General features: G+C 40.0%; 1 protein-coding gene and 1 long non-coding RNA gene across 2 annotated transcripts; both read right to left on the reverse strand.

The window, feature by feature from the left end:
* Positions 1–390: 390 nt before the first annotated feature.
* On the reverse strand, positions 391–1,186 carry LOC127497113 (uncharacterized). Its single transcript, XR_007925456.1, has 3 exons — positions 882–1,186; positions 642–734; positions 391–538 (listed from the first exon to the last, which is right to left on the reverse strand). It is a non-coding gene; the product is annotated as an uncharacterized LOC127497113 (long non-coding RNA).
* A 3,359-nt stretch (positions 1,187–4,545) lies between these two features.
* On the reverse strand, positions 4,546–12,300 carry LOC127497472 (carcinoembryonic antigen-related cell adhesion molecule 20-like). The gene is made up of 7 exons (XM_051865945.1): positions 12,172–12,300; positions 9,052–9,409; positions 8,048–8,317; positions 7,678–7,932; positions 5,785–5,826; positions 5,522–5,602; positions 4,546–5,408 (listed from the first exon to the last, which is right to left on the reverse strand). Exons 1-7 carry the CDS (start codon positions 12,298–12,300, stop codon positions 5,350–5,352), a joined length of 1,194 nt encoding a protein of 397 aa, XP_051721905.1. The 3' UTR covers positions 4,546–5,349.
* Between the last annotated feature and the right edge of the window lie 5,079 nt (positions 12,301–17,379).

The raw sequence follows: 17,379 nt of genomic DNA on the forward strand, positions 1-17,379 counted from the left end.
CGCCGCATTGCTGCAGTAATTCAGGCAAAAGGAGCCCCAACTAAGTATTGAGTGCTGTACATGCTCATACTTTTCATGTTCATACTTTTCAGTTGGCCAAGATTTCTAAAAATCCTTTCTTTGTATTGGTCTTAAGTAATATTCTAATTTTCTGAGATACTGAATTTGGGATTTTCTTTGTTGTCAGTTATAATCATCAAAATTAAAAGAAATAAACATTTGAAATATATCAGTCTGTGTGTAATGAATGGATATAATATACAAGTTTCACTTTTTGAACGGAATTAGTGAAATAAATCAACTTTTTGATGATATTCTAATTATATGACCAGCACCTGTATATTTAAGAGTTATATATTTATGTGTGAAAAAAATACAACTCTTGGTATCCAATTCTGTGATTTCCAAAGAAAAAATGTTTGTTATATAAACTCTCCTGGTCATTTTCTCCGATTAGAAGTGTCTCTGCACACTGATAAACATACAGTATCTACTCACATTACTCTCTTTGACATGTTTTCTGCTGTGTCTCTTTAAGCTTTAAGAGAAACAGAGAGAAATCAGTTCTATTTAAAGACTGCTTTTACAACAAAACTGTGAGAGCAATTGCAAACCACTGATGTGAGAAAGAAAGTGATTACCTTGTGTTGGCCATTTTGATGTGATTCTAGTCGAGGGCTCCTCAGAGTTTGTGGTGTGGACTGGAATCACTGGTGTCATCGGATCATCTTGAGCTGTACAGGATGAGTGTTAGTTCAGATGCATCATACTAGAAAATATATGACAATCATATTTTAATAATTAGCTAACACACAAGATAACATTCGCATTATGCTTGTCTAACAGAGACTCTTATAAGATTGATTAATAAGATTTCTTACCCGAAAACTTGACAATATATGTGGCTGAGGTCTTCACTTGATTTCTCTGAGTAACCAGACATCTCCACTCTCTGTTGAGATCTTCATTCATGAGTTTTGTAGTCAGATTGCTGATACAGTGTGTTGAGGAGAATGATATCTGATATCTGGAGTCTGTCAACACACTATCACCAGCCTGATTCACCCAGATCAGCTCAATTCCCTCAGTATGGACCAAAGTATCACAAGAGACTCCATAATAATATAACTGACAGGAGAGAGTCACAGAGCTGCCTGGTCTGATTTCAGTCCGTGAGGATGATGAAGAGACAAACAAGGACAGAAATCACACAATAGGCTTCACTTTTTCATTACACATGTGAGTTTAAAGGAAGAATTTGCCCTGTTTTAAACTGAGTAATTGTAAAATTACCATGAAGAACATGCAGATAAACATGTGAATTGGTTGTTGTTGTCCATTCATATACTGTTGGCAGATGTAAATTCCATGATCTTCTTTTGTGACTTTCTCGATGTTCAGAGAGCAGTCAGACCCCAGACCCAGTCTCTCATGTCTCTCTGTGTGTTTCTTCTTTATCCCTCAAGCAATCAGTTCATCGGTCTGTGAATGTTTGTATTTATTATTATTATTATTTATTATAATTTATGTCCATGTAGTTGATGTGCAGTCAGAAAGAGCATTATTACATGCAGACAGACATTTTCACCAGAACTGCAGAACACATAATTCTCATCCACTCCACTGGTACCTGAAACACAGCACACCTGAATGATATTATCCATTCATCCATCCATCCATCCATCCATCCATCCAAAGACAATTTTGTCTCTCCAAATGACCTATATTGCATGTCTTTGGATTGTGGGAAAACCCACAATGACACAGTGAGAACATGTAAACCAGGGACCTTCTTGCTGTGAGGCAACAGTGCTTCTCACTGAGCCACATTGATGATTTATAAAAGAAACATTTTACAGTTTTTTTCAACTGTTTACACACATTTTCAAAACTTTGCCTCTTTTTTTTTAAACTTTACACACAAATCCAAGAATTTGTGTGTAAACACACAAAATGCAAAATGCCTCACACCTCTTGCAAAATGAAGCACTGCATTCAAAATATCACAAACATCTCAAAAGCAAACATTTGTCTTACGCTGCAAACACCTTAGCCATAATATTCTATTTTTTGGATATATCATATACTCACAGATATTCAAAACCTAAAGCTCTTCTTTCATGAGCTCCTATGTACATTTCTGTACAAGAGTGAGAGTAATTGGCAGAGAGATGTTGAAAAATTCATGGTAAACACAAAAAGATTGAAACCAAACTATTTATTTTTTTACTGTAAGCGTTTGTGGTTGTGAATACAGTATTACACAGTACGAAAGAAAAGAAATACATCAACCGTGTGTAGTTGGACAGAAACAATGGTTGTGTTTGAAAAAGGAAATCGAGATATTTCCTGTTAGATTTTTGTGTGTTACATAGAGAATTGTGTGTTGTGTTTTGAAAAAAGGGTTTTATGAAATTGAAAACTGAGTCGAAGGCTGAGAATTACTGTATGGTTGTCTGTGGTTCTAGTGTTTGAGTGTCAGGTTTCAGAAATTGTGTGACAAGTAAATTTTGTGTGTACGCAGTTGAAAAAAGCTGTAAATACATAAATATACCCACACAGATCAGAAGACTGCAGTCAAACACTCTTGTTTTTTGCTTTTGTCAGACAACACATTATCCATAATAAACCAAACTTCAGCAAAAACATATCTTATATAGAGTTGTTCAAATCACAAAAATGAATGGAATTTTGCTACAGATTTTCATGCACATTCAGGAATAAAAGATTATTTACAAATGTCACAATGACTTTGAGATCATGACATCAGTGTCAGGAAGAATAAACTAAGCATGTTCAAACTTGCAGATTTCATTCTAGATCAGCTCAATTTAAACATTTTTTATATGTATGTAAATGTATATTTAAATATAATTTTTTTCGCAGATGTCTTATAAAGTGTGTAGAAATGTGTTTACTGGGTGAGAAATGAGCAGACGATTATCAGTCCCAGAAGAAACAAATGACACTTTTCAGCCATTTTCTTCCTATTCGTTAAACATTATCAGCTCCTCCTCTGTCTGTAGCTTCCTGTGATCACAGAATGTCTTTGGAACAGACTGCCTTGAGCCTTTTAGGATTTTAAGAACATGCTAAGGAGTGTTAATCAACATAACCTAAACAGTTTATGTTTTCTCATTTTCTCCTTAAATAAAACAAATCCTGCTGCTGACAATGCAGACTCATATGAGGCATAGACTGGCAGAAGTCAAATTCAGAAAGCATCTGCTCCCTGGCCTAAATTCAAGATTTATATTTGAATTGATTATATAAAATTTCAGTTTTAACACATACAATCTACAAAATAATAAATGAATGTGATGCATATTTGACAGTCATATATAAATGAAATAGGGAATAGTATTAATAAACTAAATGTATTTTAAATACACAATTGTCACGATCACTCGCGCAGCAAAGATATGACTAATTGGAAATCGGTATACAAAATATATATATTTCATCCGTTGCATTTTGAACATCATTAATACATTTTTTTTTCAACTGCTTACACACATTTTCAAAACTTTGCCTTTTTTAAAAAAAAAAAAACTTTACACACAACTCGAAGAATTGCACACACAAAATGCAAAAGTGAGGCATTTTGCATTTTGTGTGTGCAATTCTTCGATTTGTGTGTAAAGTTTTTTTAAAAAAAAAAATGAAGCACTGCATTCAAAAAAATATCACAAACACATCTCAATGTAAATGAAATTGAAAACTGAGTCAAAGGCCGAGAATTAGTGTATGGTTTTGCTGATTTGGTGTGTGGTTCTGATTTTTGAGTGTCAGGTTTCAGAAATTGTGTGAAAAGTAAGGATTTTGTGTGTACGCAGTTGAAAAAAAAAAACTATAAGAGGGGTTCAGAAAAACAGACAACAAAGTCAGCTGAGAGTGAGATCCTGCTCCATCTTAAACACAATAAAGGATACGTTCTGTCCTGTGATGGAAAGGACACTTCATTAAATACTCAAGACAAACCACAGAAAATAGGATTGTATCTGGACTGTGAAAGAAAGCAGGTGTCGTTCTATAACACTGACAGCATGTCTTGATTGGTCCAGATAAACTACAGCTCAAAACAGTCTTGCTGTCTCAGTCTGGTGCCAGGACTTTATCTGGATGGAACGAATAGTGACCCTCGCACTATCTACTCATGTGAGTTTAACACTGGCAAACACTTGCAAGCTATAGCTGCAAATTGTTGTAGACATGATATTGTTACTAAACAGCTCTGATATCAGACCAAGTGAAATATCTTGGTCATCAATGATCAGATTATAACAAAAAAGTTTTGTGATTTCCAACTGTATCTGCTAAATGATGCATCATGAGGGCATGAACCAAAATTTAAATGTAGCTTCTTGAAGTTTGTGTGATTCAATCACTGCAATAATGACAACATGAACAGGTACAAGGAGAAACATTAATTATTTAAATGAATTCCTCAATTGCATGCAAGTAACTGAATAATTATTATAGGCTGTGATGTCTGAGTTTGAATCAGAAATGGGTTTCTGTGAGATTTCTTCCTCTTTTTAAAAAAAAAAAGGTATCCTTGTATTAATTTTCAGTTTTAGATGGCTTATTTAAGCTTATCCAAAGTTATCCAGCCAAGAGATATGAGTGGTTTTAATTTTTTCTTGTGAATGTTGTTGTTTGATTAACATTTCTTATTTATTCTTTTTCTCTAATGGCTTCTAGTGTATGAAAATAATAAATACTATATTCTCTCTTTTATTTTATTGGATATTAACCCAATATCAAGGTTAAATAACTCCCTCTTTTATATTTTTGACTGTTAAATAAAATTAAAATAAGCACATATTTGAAGACCAAAAAAAGTTTGCAAATTGTGAAATTATATTTATGCATACATGACAAAAACATGTTGAAGCATGTTGAGGGTGGGGAAGACAATCATTTATACATTTTCTTATTTAGGGTCAGTAGACAACATTAGGATTTGTGTTTGCATTGAAATGCTCAGAGAAAAAGAAAAACCCATCAAAATCCATCTGTACATTCAGTTTGCCATGATAATTAACAGACTTGTGTAGCATCATCAAAATTAACCATTACAAAATGTTAAGCCTTCTGTAAAAAGTTTAAAGATTAGATGAAGTTAGAAAAGTGAAATTGGTATTTATATTGTATTTATATTATGATTTCTGTCTGGAAATAAACATTCATGTTTATTAAGGTACTTATTAAGTGATTAAGGTCTTGCGTTGTTGATCACTGTATTTAATATCATATTAAAATCAGTCTATACAATATGGAGCACTGGAAAATTATAATATCCACAACCATGAAGATAAATCTTGCCTTTTATTTGCAGAGTGTGTTTTATTCTAATACTGTAGTAGGCATCTCTATGTCCTCTGGGCGGTGTGAGTCTTTCCTTCCTACAAAATAATTAAATACAATGTTCTGACCTCTTTTTACCATGCTTTTACTATGTTTGAAGACTTTTACAGATCAATGTGAATCATCAGATTCTGTGTCGCTCAAAACTCACCAGCTCTTCTTGCACAGATGATCTGAAGAAGAATCACAGTAGGAGCAGCAAATGCTGCAGTCTTAACAATAATCACAATCTCTACAGGAAAGATGTGTGGACAGATGATAGAGAGAACAGAGAGAATGAATCATTAAAACTGTAAATGACTTTATAGATGAAATCAATGATATAAAACAATGAGCAATTATTTACAAACCATTTACAAATTCACTGACATTTTCAGCAGTTCATAATTATCAGCATAAAATAAACATGCATACCTCTAAATAATGATCCAACAGTCATACTGCCTTCAGCTGGACCTGTGGATCATGTCTGTTAGTTCAGTTCAAACATAATACATAATAAACACTGAAATGTAGAATATGTGTATTGACAACATCTAAAACATACAACCTTTTATGTACAGTGCATGCAGAATTATCAATATTCTTATCAATATTTGATAGCATTTGATAGTAACTTCAATAAGTATGATTTTCACATATGTAAAATTTCAGTTTCATATTTTGGTTGTACCACGACCTAGTACATGGTTTGTAGAGTCACATTAGAGTTTTGTTTAAAGTGACTCGCACGTTTTGTTTGGTGTTAACCCAGGGTGGTGTACACTTCGTCAAGGGTAGTGACAGCTTGGTTCAGAGGTGGGAAGTGGGTAAGGGCAGAAGGGGTGGGATGGGAGGGAAGGTTCGTGCTGCTGTTTCAAAGTTGAGTTTATTTCTAAGTTCATTCATTCTTCACGGTGTTCATTTTAGGATGCTTTTCTCTCGTGGATATGTTTATATGCGTGTTTTTGGTTTTGTTTGGATGTCATCTTTTTGTTGTTTTTTGTATTTTGTTTGTTTTGCACCATTTTCTTACATATTGTATGTCTCCTTCATTAAATACACTCACATGGCAAAGTCTCTGAGATATGTTAGCTGGAACTGCAACGCTGGCAATAATCCTTTTAAACACAACTGAGTCTTAAATCATGTGAAGACTTTTTTTTTTTTTTTTTTTTTTTTTTTCAAGAAAAGCATGTTTGTTCTGCAGACCACTTCAGATTAAAAAGGGATCATTACATATTTCACTTTAAATCTAGAGGCTGTGCAATCTTACTGCACAAATCTGTTCCATTTGTAGTCTCTGATATTGTAGATCATAAAGGAAAATACATTATTGTACCAGGAACACTTTTTTTTGACCTCCTTGACTCAAATGTTTATGCTCCTAATTATGATGATCCAACTTTTGTGTCCTTTTTGTTTTTTTGGTCCTGTATTCTTAATATCCATTCGCACCCACTAATCTTGGCTGGGGATTTTAACTGCATTATGTCCCCCATTCTTGATAGATCTTCTAAAATGATCATAACTCTATCAAAATGTGCCTCAGTTATCTATACATTTATGCAAAAGTATGGTATATGTGATGCATTCTGTCATTTGTATCCTTCTGAAAGGAATTATTATTTTTTTCTCATGTTGTCCAGACATATTCTCGTATTGACTATTTTTTTCTGGACCATAAATCATACTAACATTATAAGTTCACCTCAGGAAATGAAATAATAATAAAAATGCAGTTCATGACCCTTTTAAACATTCTCTAAGGATTTGTTATCAGTTGATTAATATGTCTCACATTAGACCTTAAAGACCCTTGTACTATCGTCCATTTTTTGCAATGTGTCATTCCCACCTTCCTTGATGGGTGGGGCCTTTAATATTTGGAGGGAACATGGCCTAGCTACAGTTGGCCAACTATATACATAGACAACAATTTTGCATCCTTCACTCAACTTCAAGAAAAAATTTACCTACCCAGCTCCCATTTATTTAGATTTATACTATGTTACCATTGTAACTATTTGTTTTAGCAACACGCTCACCGAACCCTTGTAGTGCAGTTTTTCCCTGTAAGTGCTTCTTCAGCACTAGTTGTTACAGTCAGTCAAAATAAAATAAATTAAATTAAAACAAAATAAACCTGGTGTCCTCCGTGACTCCTGTTCTTTCTGACAACAAAACACACGAATGCGAGGAGCTCGTAATTAAAACTTCAGAAGTGGGAAGAAGGAAATTTCCAATAGCGCGTGTAGGCAGCGTTAAGTTCAAAGCATTGGTTATCAAAAATTGAGAACACATTTCAAGTTAGTTTTATCTTTTTACCTTTAACTAGTAAAGCATGTCTTTGTGAGGCACTTCTGTTTGTGACACTATTCCAGGCAGTGCAGTCGTAATCTCCACTGTGTGTGAAGTCAGTCTCATCTATAGTGAATGTGTCTGTGGTCACACCGGTGTCTGTTCCATTAAACGTCCATCTGAATGAGGCAGAAGGTTCAGAATTTGCAGAGCAAGACAGAGACACACGAACCCCTAAATCCACCACATCCGGACCCTTAATAGAAACATCTTCTGGTCCATCTAGAACAAACACAAGAGACTCACTGTTAGAGGAACAAACTGAGCACTGAACTATGTCTATATTTCATCAATTTTGAGCTCAAATCATCTTGATGTTTAAATGTTTAACACTCACAGTTGATGATCAGGCTGTATGTTGCCGTCCCAGAGCTGACAGGGTTTGTATATGTACACTGATATTTCCCACTGTCTGATCTCTGCACTGGACTGATGGACACTGATCTGTTATCAGGTGAGAAGATGATGCTGTTGCTAGGAGACAGAGGACTGTTATCTTTCATCCACTGCACAGAGGTGATGATGCCAGTTCCCTCAGAGATGATGTTAGCAGATGAGTCGCCCTCTATTAATGGGTCCTCTGGACCAATAAGCCTGACATAAGGTTCTTTTTGAGAGAGAAAGAAAAAAGACACTGGATCTAGAATTAGTCTTTCACATTTAGTGAGCAATAAATGAAATTCAATTCAGTGTGATCCAGGGAAGTAATGAAGGTCCATCAACAATAACAGGAATGTTTATTTATGCTTGAACATGTGTTTTAAAGCCTATACGAGTCCCCTTTAGTATGACCCTCAGATTAAAAACACCCTTTTATTAAGGGCAAAACTGTCGTGATTGAAATGATGCCACAATTAAGGGAAAGTCATGATTTGTGTGAAAATCTATCTAAATCATTTAATGATTAATACTGAGATGGGTTTTGTTTGATGGTCTAACCATAAAAAATCCATGGCCTAAAAAGTGTAAATGGTGAAAGTAAAAGTTTCGAGACTGTCTTAATGCATTCATATAATAACAACAAAATTCAAACAATATTTTAATAAAAGTCGACCCCAACATCCATGTGTGCATGTCTGGTTTACAACACTAGAAACAACCAGCTTAGAGTAAAAGCAGGCACGTGCATATCTAATTTATCATTCATTAGTTTCTGCTCGCCGCTTCAACATAATGTAATGTTTCCCTCATCTACAATTCTAGTTTATTTTACAGCATATCAAAAGAAACCAACCAAATAATTCACATAATTATTAAATACCCTTTTTTTATCATCACCTATTAGACCTATAAAGCCTAGCTATGCTCAAATACTGAACCAAGTTTTAGCAACTCACTCACCGAACACTTGTAGTGAAGTTTCTCCTGTAAGTGCCCCTCCAGCACTAGTTATTACAGTCAGTCCATATATTCCAGAATCACTCAGCAGCGTCAGAGCGAGAGTGTTGTTGTCAAAACTGACTCTGCCTTCATATGCGGGGGTTACTGTAGCTACACCAGACACTACTGTAATTATAGGTGTTGTAGCAAAAAACCATTGAGTTATAAAAATCGATGTGGAGGGTGGGGGGTTATCAGGAGCGAACACCACAATGTCTCCTTCTGTTTTATTAGGCGGCTCAGGGATCTGCAGATCTTGACCTAAATATTGTCCTAACAGAAAAAGAAAAAGAATTCTACATTTATTTTTATATTTGCACTTAAATTACTTAACTACTTTAACTACTGTAGTTATTTTTAGTCGTAGTAACAACAAAGAACAGCTTTAGTAAATGGCAGGCATTTTTCTAAATGTACATAAATAAAATAGGATTTTTTTTATAGAAATTCAACACACAGAATTATTTAATTGCTAAAAAGTCTCACCAAAACACAACAATATCCACAGCATCCATTATAAATGATAATAAACCATCATGATCGAGGTCTCATCTGTCAGGAGCAGCAGTTCAAATCATCTGAACTATCTATTTACATCAGTTTACAGTTAATGATAAAAGGCTGTTATAGAGTTTAGAACTCACTGCGCCACCAGTTATGTCTTAATCGTGGATGAGCAATAATCACTTCAGTCATGTAACACCTAAAATAACTAGCTTTATTAAGGTTAAGAAATGATTCTGATTCGATCTCGCTACATTGGGTGGATTAGTATAAGCTATAATTTATTTTACATTATACAGAAGTGGCTACTTTTCTGGGCCCCCTGGACAGTTTATTGCCCCCCTCGTTTTGCACATACAAAAGAATAATATTCAGAACCTCATAAAATTCAGAGGCTTAAAAAACATATACAAAATCTAAAAATATCTACAAACATATTTTTATGTAGGGGAGAACAGGAGTTTTGATATCAGTTGTGTTACCTATTTTAAAACCAGTTGTAGAAAAAATGAAATGATAAGATTTTTTTTTAATGATATGTACTGTTGCAACTCACCCATGGTGATATAACAACAGCATCCTTGGTAGTTTATTCACACAGGGAAAAAAAGGGGTTTTTAAATTGTACCTTTAGCGGTAGGGTACAACGGGGCTAAAGGCACACCTTAAGAAAAATGTGCTTTTCACTACTCTCAAAGTGTATGATTGCAGAAAAAAAATATATGTTTGTATTGAACATTGATGGAGAAACAGATTTTGTGTGAAAATAATTCATAAAAGTAGTTTATTTTGTTTAAAAATCTTATAAATGTATGAGGTGGCGAGGGGGCCTTTTACCCCACACACAGGGTAAAAGGCTCCCCAGCATGGGGTAAAAGGCATACAGTATTGATACAAATACTTTAGCTAAAATAATATGTTTTTAATAATGTCTAGGTTAATACTTGTTCAAAAGAATCACTTGAGCAAAGTTTATACTATTTTCTGTTTATTTTTATTGAACATTTTCTGTTCCATAAATATAGGCTACTGTCATTAAAAAATGTTGATATAAAAATATATTTTAAAAATACAGAAACAAAATTATATTAAAAAGTAAAGATTCTGAAAGCATTGGAGGAGATCCCATAATATTTACTAATATAGATTTACAGTAGTAACAATAAGTGATATTTTATTATGATATGATTAATATCATATTTTTAAATATGATTGCTTCGTTATAAATATGGGTATTATCTCTAAGGTGGATACACAATTTGATATATGATATTTACCATCTGAATCTAACCATATCATGTCTGTCACGATCACTGTCTGTTCCTGTCAGTTCCTGGACTCCATTTCCCATAATCCTCCTTGCCAATCACATGCACACTCCACACCAATCACCAGTTGCCACATACAGCTTAGCACACTACCTGGACTATAAAGGACTTACACACACACCACCTCAGGGCGAAGTCTTGATTTGCTGTGGTGATCATTACTGAGCGTTTTCTTGTGGACTGTTTCCTGGTTTCCGTTTGGATTGTTTATTCTTTGTGATTCTCTGCTGCCTGCCCTGAACCTTGCCTGTGTACTGGACTGTGTTTGTTTGCCGCCTGCCCTGATCTCTGCCTGTGACCCGATACTGTTTGTCTGCCGCCTGCCTCGACCATTGCCTGTCCCTGTTTATGTTCCTGCCTTTGCCCCTGTCTACCTGTGTAAATACTGTTCTTAATAAAGCTTGCAAATGGATCCCCGCTCTGCCGACCCATCATTACAGAAGACTTTGCCGACACATGGATCCAGCGGCTTTCCTGAAGAACAATGGCCCGGTAGGAACATTGCACAATTGTTATTAGGACTCACGCAGGGCACACGATCGATAAAGGATTATATCACGGAATATTTGAACATTGCTTATTGGTCAGATCTGCCGGACTGCGTGCTCATAGACTTTTTCTGTGAGGGTGTTAACCAGCCACTTAAAAAACAACTCATTCGTGAGGGACCCCGTTCATCTCTAAGTCAGTTTCTGGATTATGCTTTATTGAATGTGGGCTCTCCCTTTACTGTGGGTGTCGCGGAGGAATGCGACACCTCGTCTGGTCGTGTAATGGCTGCCGCGCCAGATGACACTCACAAAATGGCGGCCACCACTACTACAATGCCAAGTCAAGACCAAGTTAAACTTCCCGAGTCACGTCCCATCTCCACTGATCTTCTAGATCTACATCACGTCTCTGGATCTGTTTGGGAGCTGTGTGGGTTGCGTTCCAGTGTGGCTGATCCACCGCTGACTTCAGCACGAGCGGCTGGCATTCCTAAGCCTCCGCCGGCCGCTTCGCACTCAAGCCCACTGGCCGCTACGCCCTCAAGCTCGTCGGTTGCGACGCCCTCAAGCTCGCCGGTTGCGACGCCCTCAAGCTCGCCGGTTGCGACGCCCTCAAGCTCGCCGGTTGCGACGCCCTCAAGCTCGCCGGTTGCGACGCCCTCAAGCTCGCCGGTTGCGACGCCCTCAAGCTCGCCGGTTGCTACGCACTCAAACTCTCTGGATGCTATGGACAAGATGGCCGCTTTGCCAGTGCCCACGGGCAAGATAGCCACCCATCCAGTGTCTGTGAACATAGGGGTCGTCCCAGCCAGTGAGTCCGCTCCAGAGCCCGCTCCAGCCCGGGAGTCCGCTCCAACCCTGCATGCTCTTCCTGTCAGTCCTGTCATGGCCAAGAGGGCTGTCTTCACCTTCTACGTGTTGGCGGTCCTGCGTGCCTGGAGGTCGCACTCAAGCTCTTTCGACCCTGGACCAGTCTGTCAGCCCGCTGCCGTCCCAGAGCAGCCCGCTGCCGTCCCAGAGCAGCCCGCTGCCGTCCCAGAGCAGCCCGCTGCCGTCCCAGAGCAGCCTGCTCTCCCTGATTCACCCGCGAAGGCCGTCACCAAGCAGCCCGCTCTCCCTGATATGGTCACGGAGCCCCCTTGGTCTGCCCTGCCGGCGCCACCCAAGCTTTCTGCCCTACCGGCGTCGCTTGAGCTCCTTACCCACGAAACCGCCACGGCCTCCGTTGAATTCCCCAAGAACTTTTTTTGGGGGGGCCATATACCTGAGGGTGGGGAGCTTGTGGGTGGGGACCCTGCACGGCCGCGATCATCAGCGGCCTCCGAATTGCTTGAGCTTGCGGGTGGGGACCTTACACGCCCACGGCCTTCAACCGCCTGTGAACTGCTGTGGCCAGCTACGGACCCTGACCTGCCGTGGTCGCCCGAGCCACCTGACCTACCGTGGCCGCCTAAGCCACCTGACCTGCCGTGGTTGCCCAAGCCACCTGACCTGCCGTGGTTGCCCAAGCCACCTGACCCGCCGTGGTTGCCCAAGCCACCTGACCCGCCGTGGTTGCCCAAGCCACCTGACCCGCCGTGGTTGCCCAAGCCACCTGACCCGCCGTGGTTGCCCAAGCCACCTGACCCGCCGTGGTTGCCCAAGCCACCTGACCCGCCGTGGTTGCCCAAGCCACCTGACCCGCCGTGGTTGCCCAAGCCACCTGACCCGCCGTGGGCGCCCAAGCCACCTGACCCGCCGTGGTTGCCCAAGCCACCTGACCCGCCGTGGTTGCCCAAGCCACCTGACCCGCCGTGGTTGCCCAAGCCACCTGACCCGCCGTGGTTGCCCAAGCCACCTGACCCGCCGTGGTTGCCCAAGCCACCTGACCCGCCGTGGTTGCCCAAGCCACCTGACCCGCCGTGGGCGCCCAAGCCACCTGACCCGCCGTGGTTGCCCAAGCCACCTGACCCGCCGTGGTTGCCCAAGCCACCTGACCCGCCGTGGTTGCCCAAGCCACCTGACCCGCCGTGGGCGCCCAAGCCACCTGACCTACCGTGGCCGCCTAAGCCACCTGACCTGCCGTGGTTGCCCAAGCCACCTGACCTGCCGTGGTTGCCCAAGCCACCTGACCTGCCGTGGTTGCCCAAGCCACCTGACCCGCCGTGGTTGCCCAAGCCACCTGACCCGCCGTGGTTGCCCAAGCCACCTGACCCGCCGTGGTTGCCCAAGCCACCTGACCCGCCGTGGTTGCCCAAGCCACCTGACCCGCCGTGGTTGCCCAAGCCACCTGACCCGCCGTGGTTGCCCAAGCCACCTGACCCGCCGTGGGCGCCCAAGCCACCTGACCCGCCGTGGTTGCCCAAGCCACCTGACCCGCCGTGGTTGCCCAAGCCACCTGACCCGCCGTGGTTGCCCAAGCCACCTGACCCGCCGTGGTTGCCCAAGCCACCTGACCCGCCGTGGGCGCCCAAGCCACCTGACCCGCCGTGGCCTCCCGACACTCCTGACCCGCCGTGGCCTCCCGACACTCCTGACCCGCCGTGGCCTCCCGACACTCCTGACCCGCCGTGGCTGCCCGTGGCTCCTGACCCGCCGTGGCTGCCCGTGGCACCTGACCCGCCGTGGCTGCCCGTGGCACCTGACCCGCCGTGGCTGCCCGTGGCACCTGACCCGCCGTGGCTGCCCATGGCACCTGACCCGCCGTGGCTGCCCATGGCACCTGACCCGCCGTGGCTGCCCGTGGCACCTGACCCGCCGTGGCTGCCCGAGTTCCTGGACCTGCATTGGAGACCCCGTTCCCGTCTGCCAACAGGTCTCCAATGTACCCACCCCCCCTCCCTATCTGTGCCATTTACGCCACGAGGACGCGCCTTCCGGAAGGGGGGCGTTATGTCACGATCACTGTCTGTTCCTGTCAGTTCCTGGACTCCATTTCCCATAATCCTCCTTGCCAATCACATGCACACTCCACACCAATCACCAGTTGCCACATACAGCTTAGCACACTACCTGGACTATAAAGGACTTACACACACACCACCTCAGGGCGAAGTCTTGATTTGCTGTGGTGATCATTACTGAGCGTTTTCTTGTGGACTGTTTCCTGGTTTCCGTTTGGATTGTTTATTCTTTGTGATTCTCTGCTGCCTGCCCTGAACCTTGCCTGTGTACTGGACTGTGTTTGTTTGCCGCCTGCCCTGATCTCTGCCTGTGACCCGATACTGTTTGTCTGCCGCCTGCCTCGACCATTGCCTGTCCCTGTTTATGTTCCTGCCTTTGCCCCTGTCTACCTGTGTAAATACTGTTCTTAATAAAGCTTGCAAATGGATCCCCGCTCTGCCGACCCATCATTACAATGTCAACAAATGGAATAGTCAGCCAGCTATTTATTATCATCTTAATTATTGTGCCTTTTGCACCAACAGCAGATGCGCTTTTTACCCCAAATACCATACTTTTACATATTCTTCCGTTATTGAAAAACTGTTGCTTTAATTACCTTGAACAAAACTGAAAATCATTAAGAAGACCTTTGTCTGAAAATATAAACATTAATTTAATCGATTCTCATTTGCTACTTAAATCAACAACATTTTTAAAAAAACATCAAACATTAGATCAAACTACCTCAGAATCAACTTTGCGCTGCTGCCCGCGATCGCGTCAAGGATCAGACTAATTTACATGTGCATTTTGAAAAGCGGATATTTAGGAAAGTGCTACTGCAAGTTTTTGTGACACCTAGTGGGTTAGAGGAAAATAAAATCAAAGGCGCCTTTTGCTCCGCGGTGCCTTTAGCCACGTTGTACCCTACAGCAGCTTGTCGCTGGGGCAGTACCTTTAAAGGGACATATTTGAACCTTTTTTACTCCAAAAAGGTACTAATATCAAAGGTGTAAAGTCCAGGTTCAGAAAGTAAAAGTCCTCCTCAGTATTTTGTTCCAGTCACCTGGATTTGCTAATTAGCACAGTTTTTCAACCAGGAGGTACACAATGAGACCATATGTGAGACCATACTCAAAAGTGTTAAAGTTTTAAAATAAGAGTGTTAAATGAACACTGAAGCAGTGTTAAAGTTAATGAGATAATTATAGGTTATTAATTGAGTGATGATTGACCGTTATTGAAGATACCTGATGTTAACAAGCAGAATCACCAAAGGAGAAAATCACAATTTAAGTCACCATCATGGACATCAGTGTTTGCTTTAGTTGGGCTCTTCACCCTTGGCATTTTAATATTAGATTTTGTTTGGCTGCTGTACCTGAGTTATAACAGCCAGACAAGCAAAGAGGAAAGATGATCAGGTGGTGTTGGTTATGTTTTAACATAATCATTATTTTACCTGAATCACTGAACTCATTTAGAGCCCAATCTCTGAGTTAAATTTACATTACTGATTACAGCAGCACTGTGATTCTACAGCAGATTATTAAAGATTAATCAAATAATTATGTTGAAACATAACCAACACCACCTGATCATCTTTTCTCTTTGCTTGTCTGGCTGTTACAACTCAGTTACAACAGCCCAAACAAAGTCTAATATTAAAGTCAAGGGACAAGAGCCCAACTAAAGCAAACACTCATGTCCATGATGGTGACTAAATTATAAAATTGTGATTTTCTCCTTTGGTGATTTTGCTTGTTAACATCAGGTATCTTCAATAACGGTCAACCATCACTCAATTAATCACTTAATTATCTCATTAACTTTAACACTGCTTCAGTGTTCATTTAACACTCTTATTTTAACACTTTAACACTCTTGAGTATGGTCTCACAAATACTCCCAGGAGAATTAATTTAACACTGGAGTTTTTGCTGTGTACCTCCTGGTTGAAAAACTGTGCTAATTAGCAAATCCAGGTGACTGGAACAAAATACTGAGGAGGACTTTTACTTTCTGAACCTGGACTTTACACCTTTGATATTAGTACCTTTTTGGAGTAAAAAGGTACAAAAATGTCCCTTTAAAGGTACTGCCCCAGCGACAAGCTGTTGTACCCCTAAAGGTACAATTCTAAACCCTTTTCTTTCTGTGTGTTTAAACAATTTAGTCATAAATTGTAGATGTCAAAACAAATTGATTTTGACTTGCCATTTACTTATTTATCTCACTTCAACAAAAGTGTAATTGCATTTCATTTGTTGTTTATGAAATGAAAATAAAAGCCAGATGTTAAAACAGTTGATCACAGGTGTAAGTCTTGTGAGGTCTAATCACTAAACGCATCTTACATACAGTATTTAAAAATACAGTATTCAAGGATTCTCTATTAGGTTTAGGTTACAATATCTGAACATTTTCCTTGGCTATTAATGTAAAACTTGATCTTGTCAAAATCTAACAAGTGACCATCAACATCAACATTCTCTTATAAATGTGGTCATTGTCAATTCACTTCAGTTAATTCTCATTTGATTTGTCTGCCAAAAAGATATAGAAGTTCAGGTTTGAATATGATTGGTCACAGTGTTAAAATGATTAAAGCCCGTAAATTATCAGTTCAAAATGTCAGATTAATCAAATTAAAGATACTTTAGATGTTATTTTAAAATAATGAAACAATTATTTAAAAAATTTTTGCAATAAATTATTTGCCATTTTCTTCTTTCTTGATTGGGTCATTAAATGTGAATAATTAGAAATGGAAAAGTGCACACCACAGAGTGAGTCACAAGCAAAAACCAATATTTTTTCCATGAGTGTACAAATGCAGCTACTAGAGATGCCTGTGCTCAATATTTCTGCTTTTTTTTTCAGCAGCTGTTTTAAAAGGTCTTTATCTACAAATCGTCAGGGCATTAGACAGCTGTTTTTAACTTCCCTTCATGTCTATGAACAGTTTGAAGTTCTTTTATAAGATGGACTGATGTTAACATGAGGTGACTTTAGAAATGAAGTGAATTTTTAGAAATAAACTTAACATGTTCAAACTTTCCCAGACTTCATTCCAGATCAGCTCACTTTAAACATTTTTG

This window comes from Ctenopharyngodon idella, chromosome 16 (assembly GCF_019924925.1).
Source record: "Ctenopharyngodon idella isolate HZGC_01 chromosome 16, HZGC01, whole genome shotgun sequence".
NCBI lineage: Eukaryota > Metazoa > Chordata > Actinopteri > Cypriniformes > Xenocyprididae > Ctenopharyngodon > Ctenopharyngodon idella.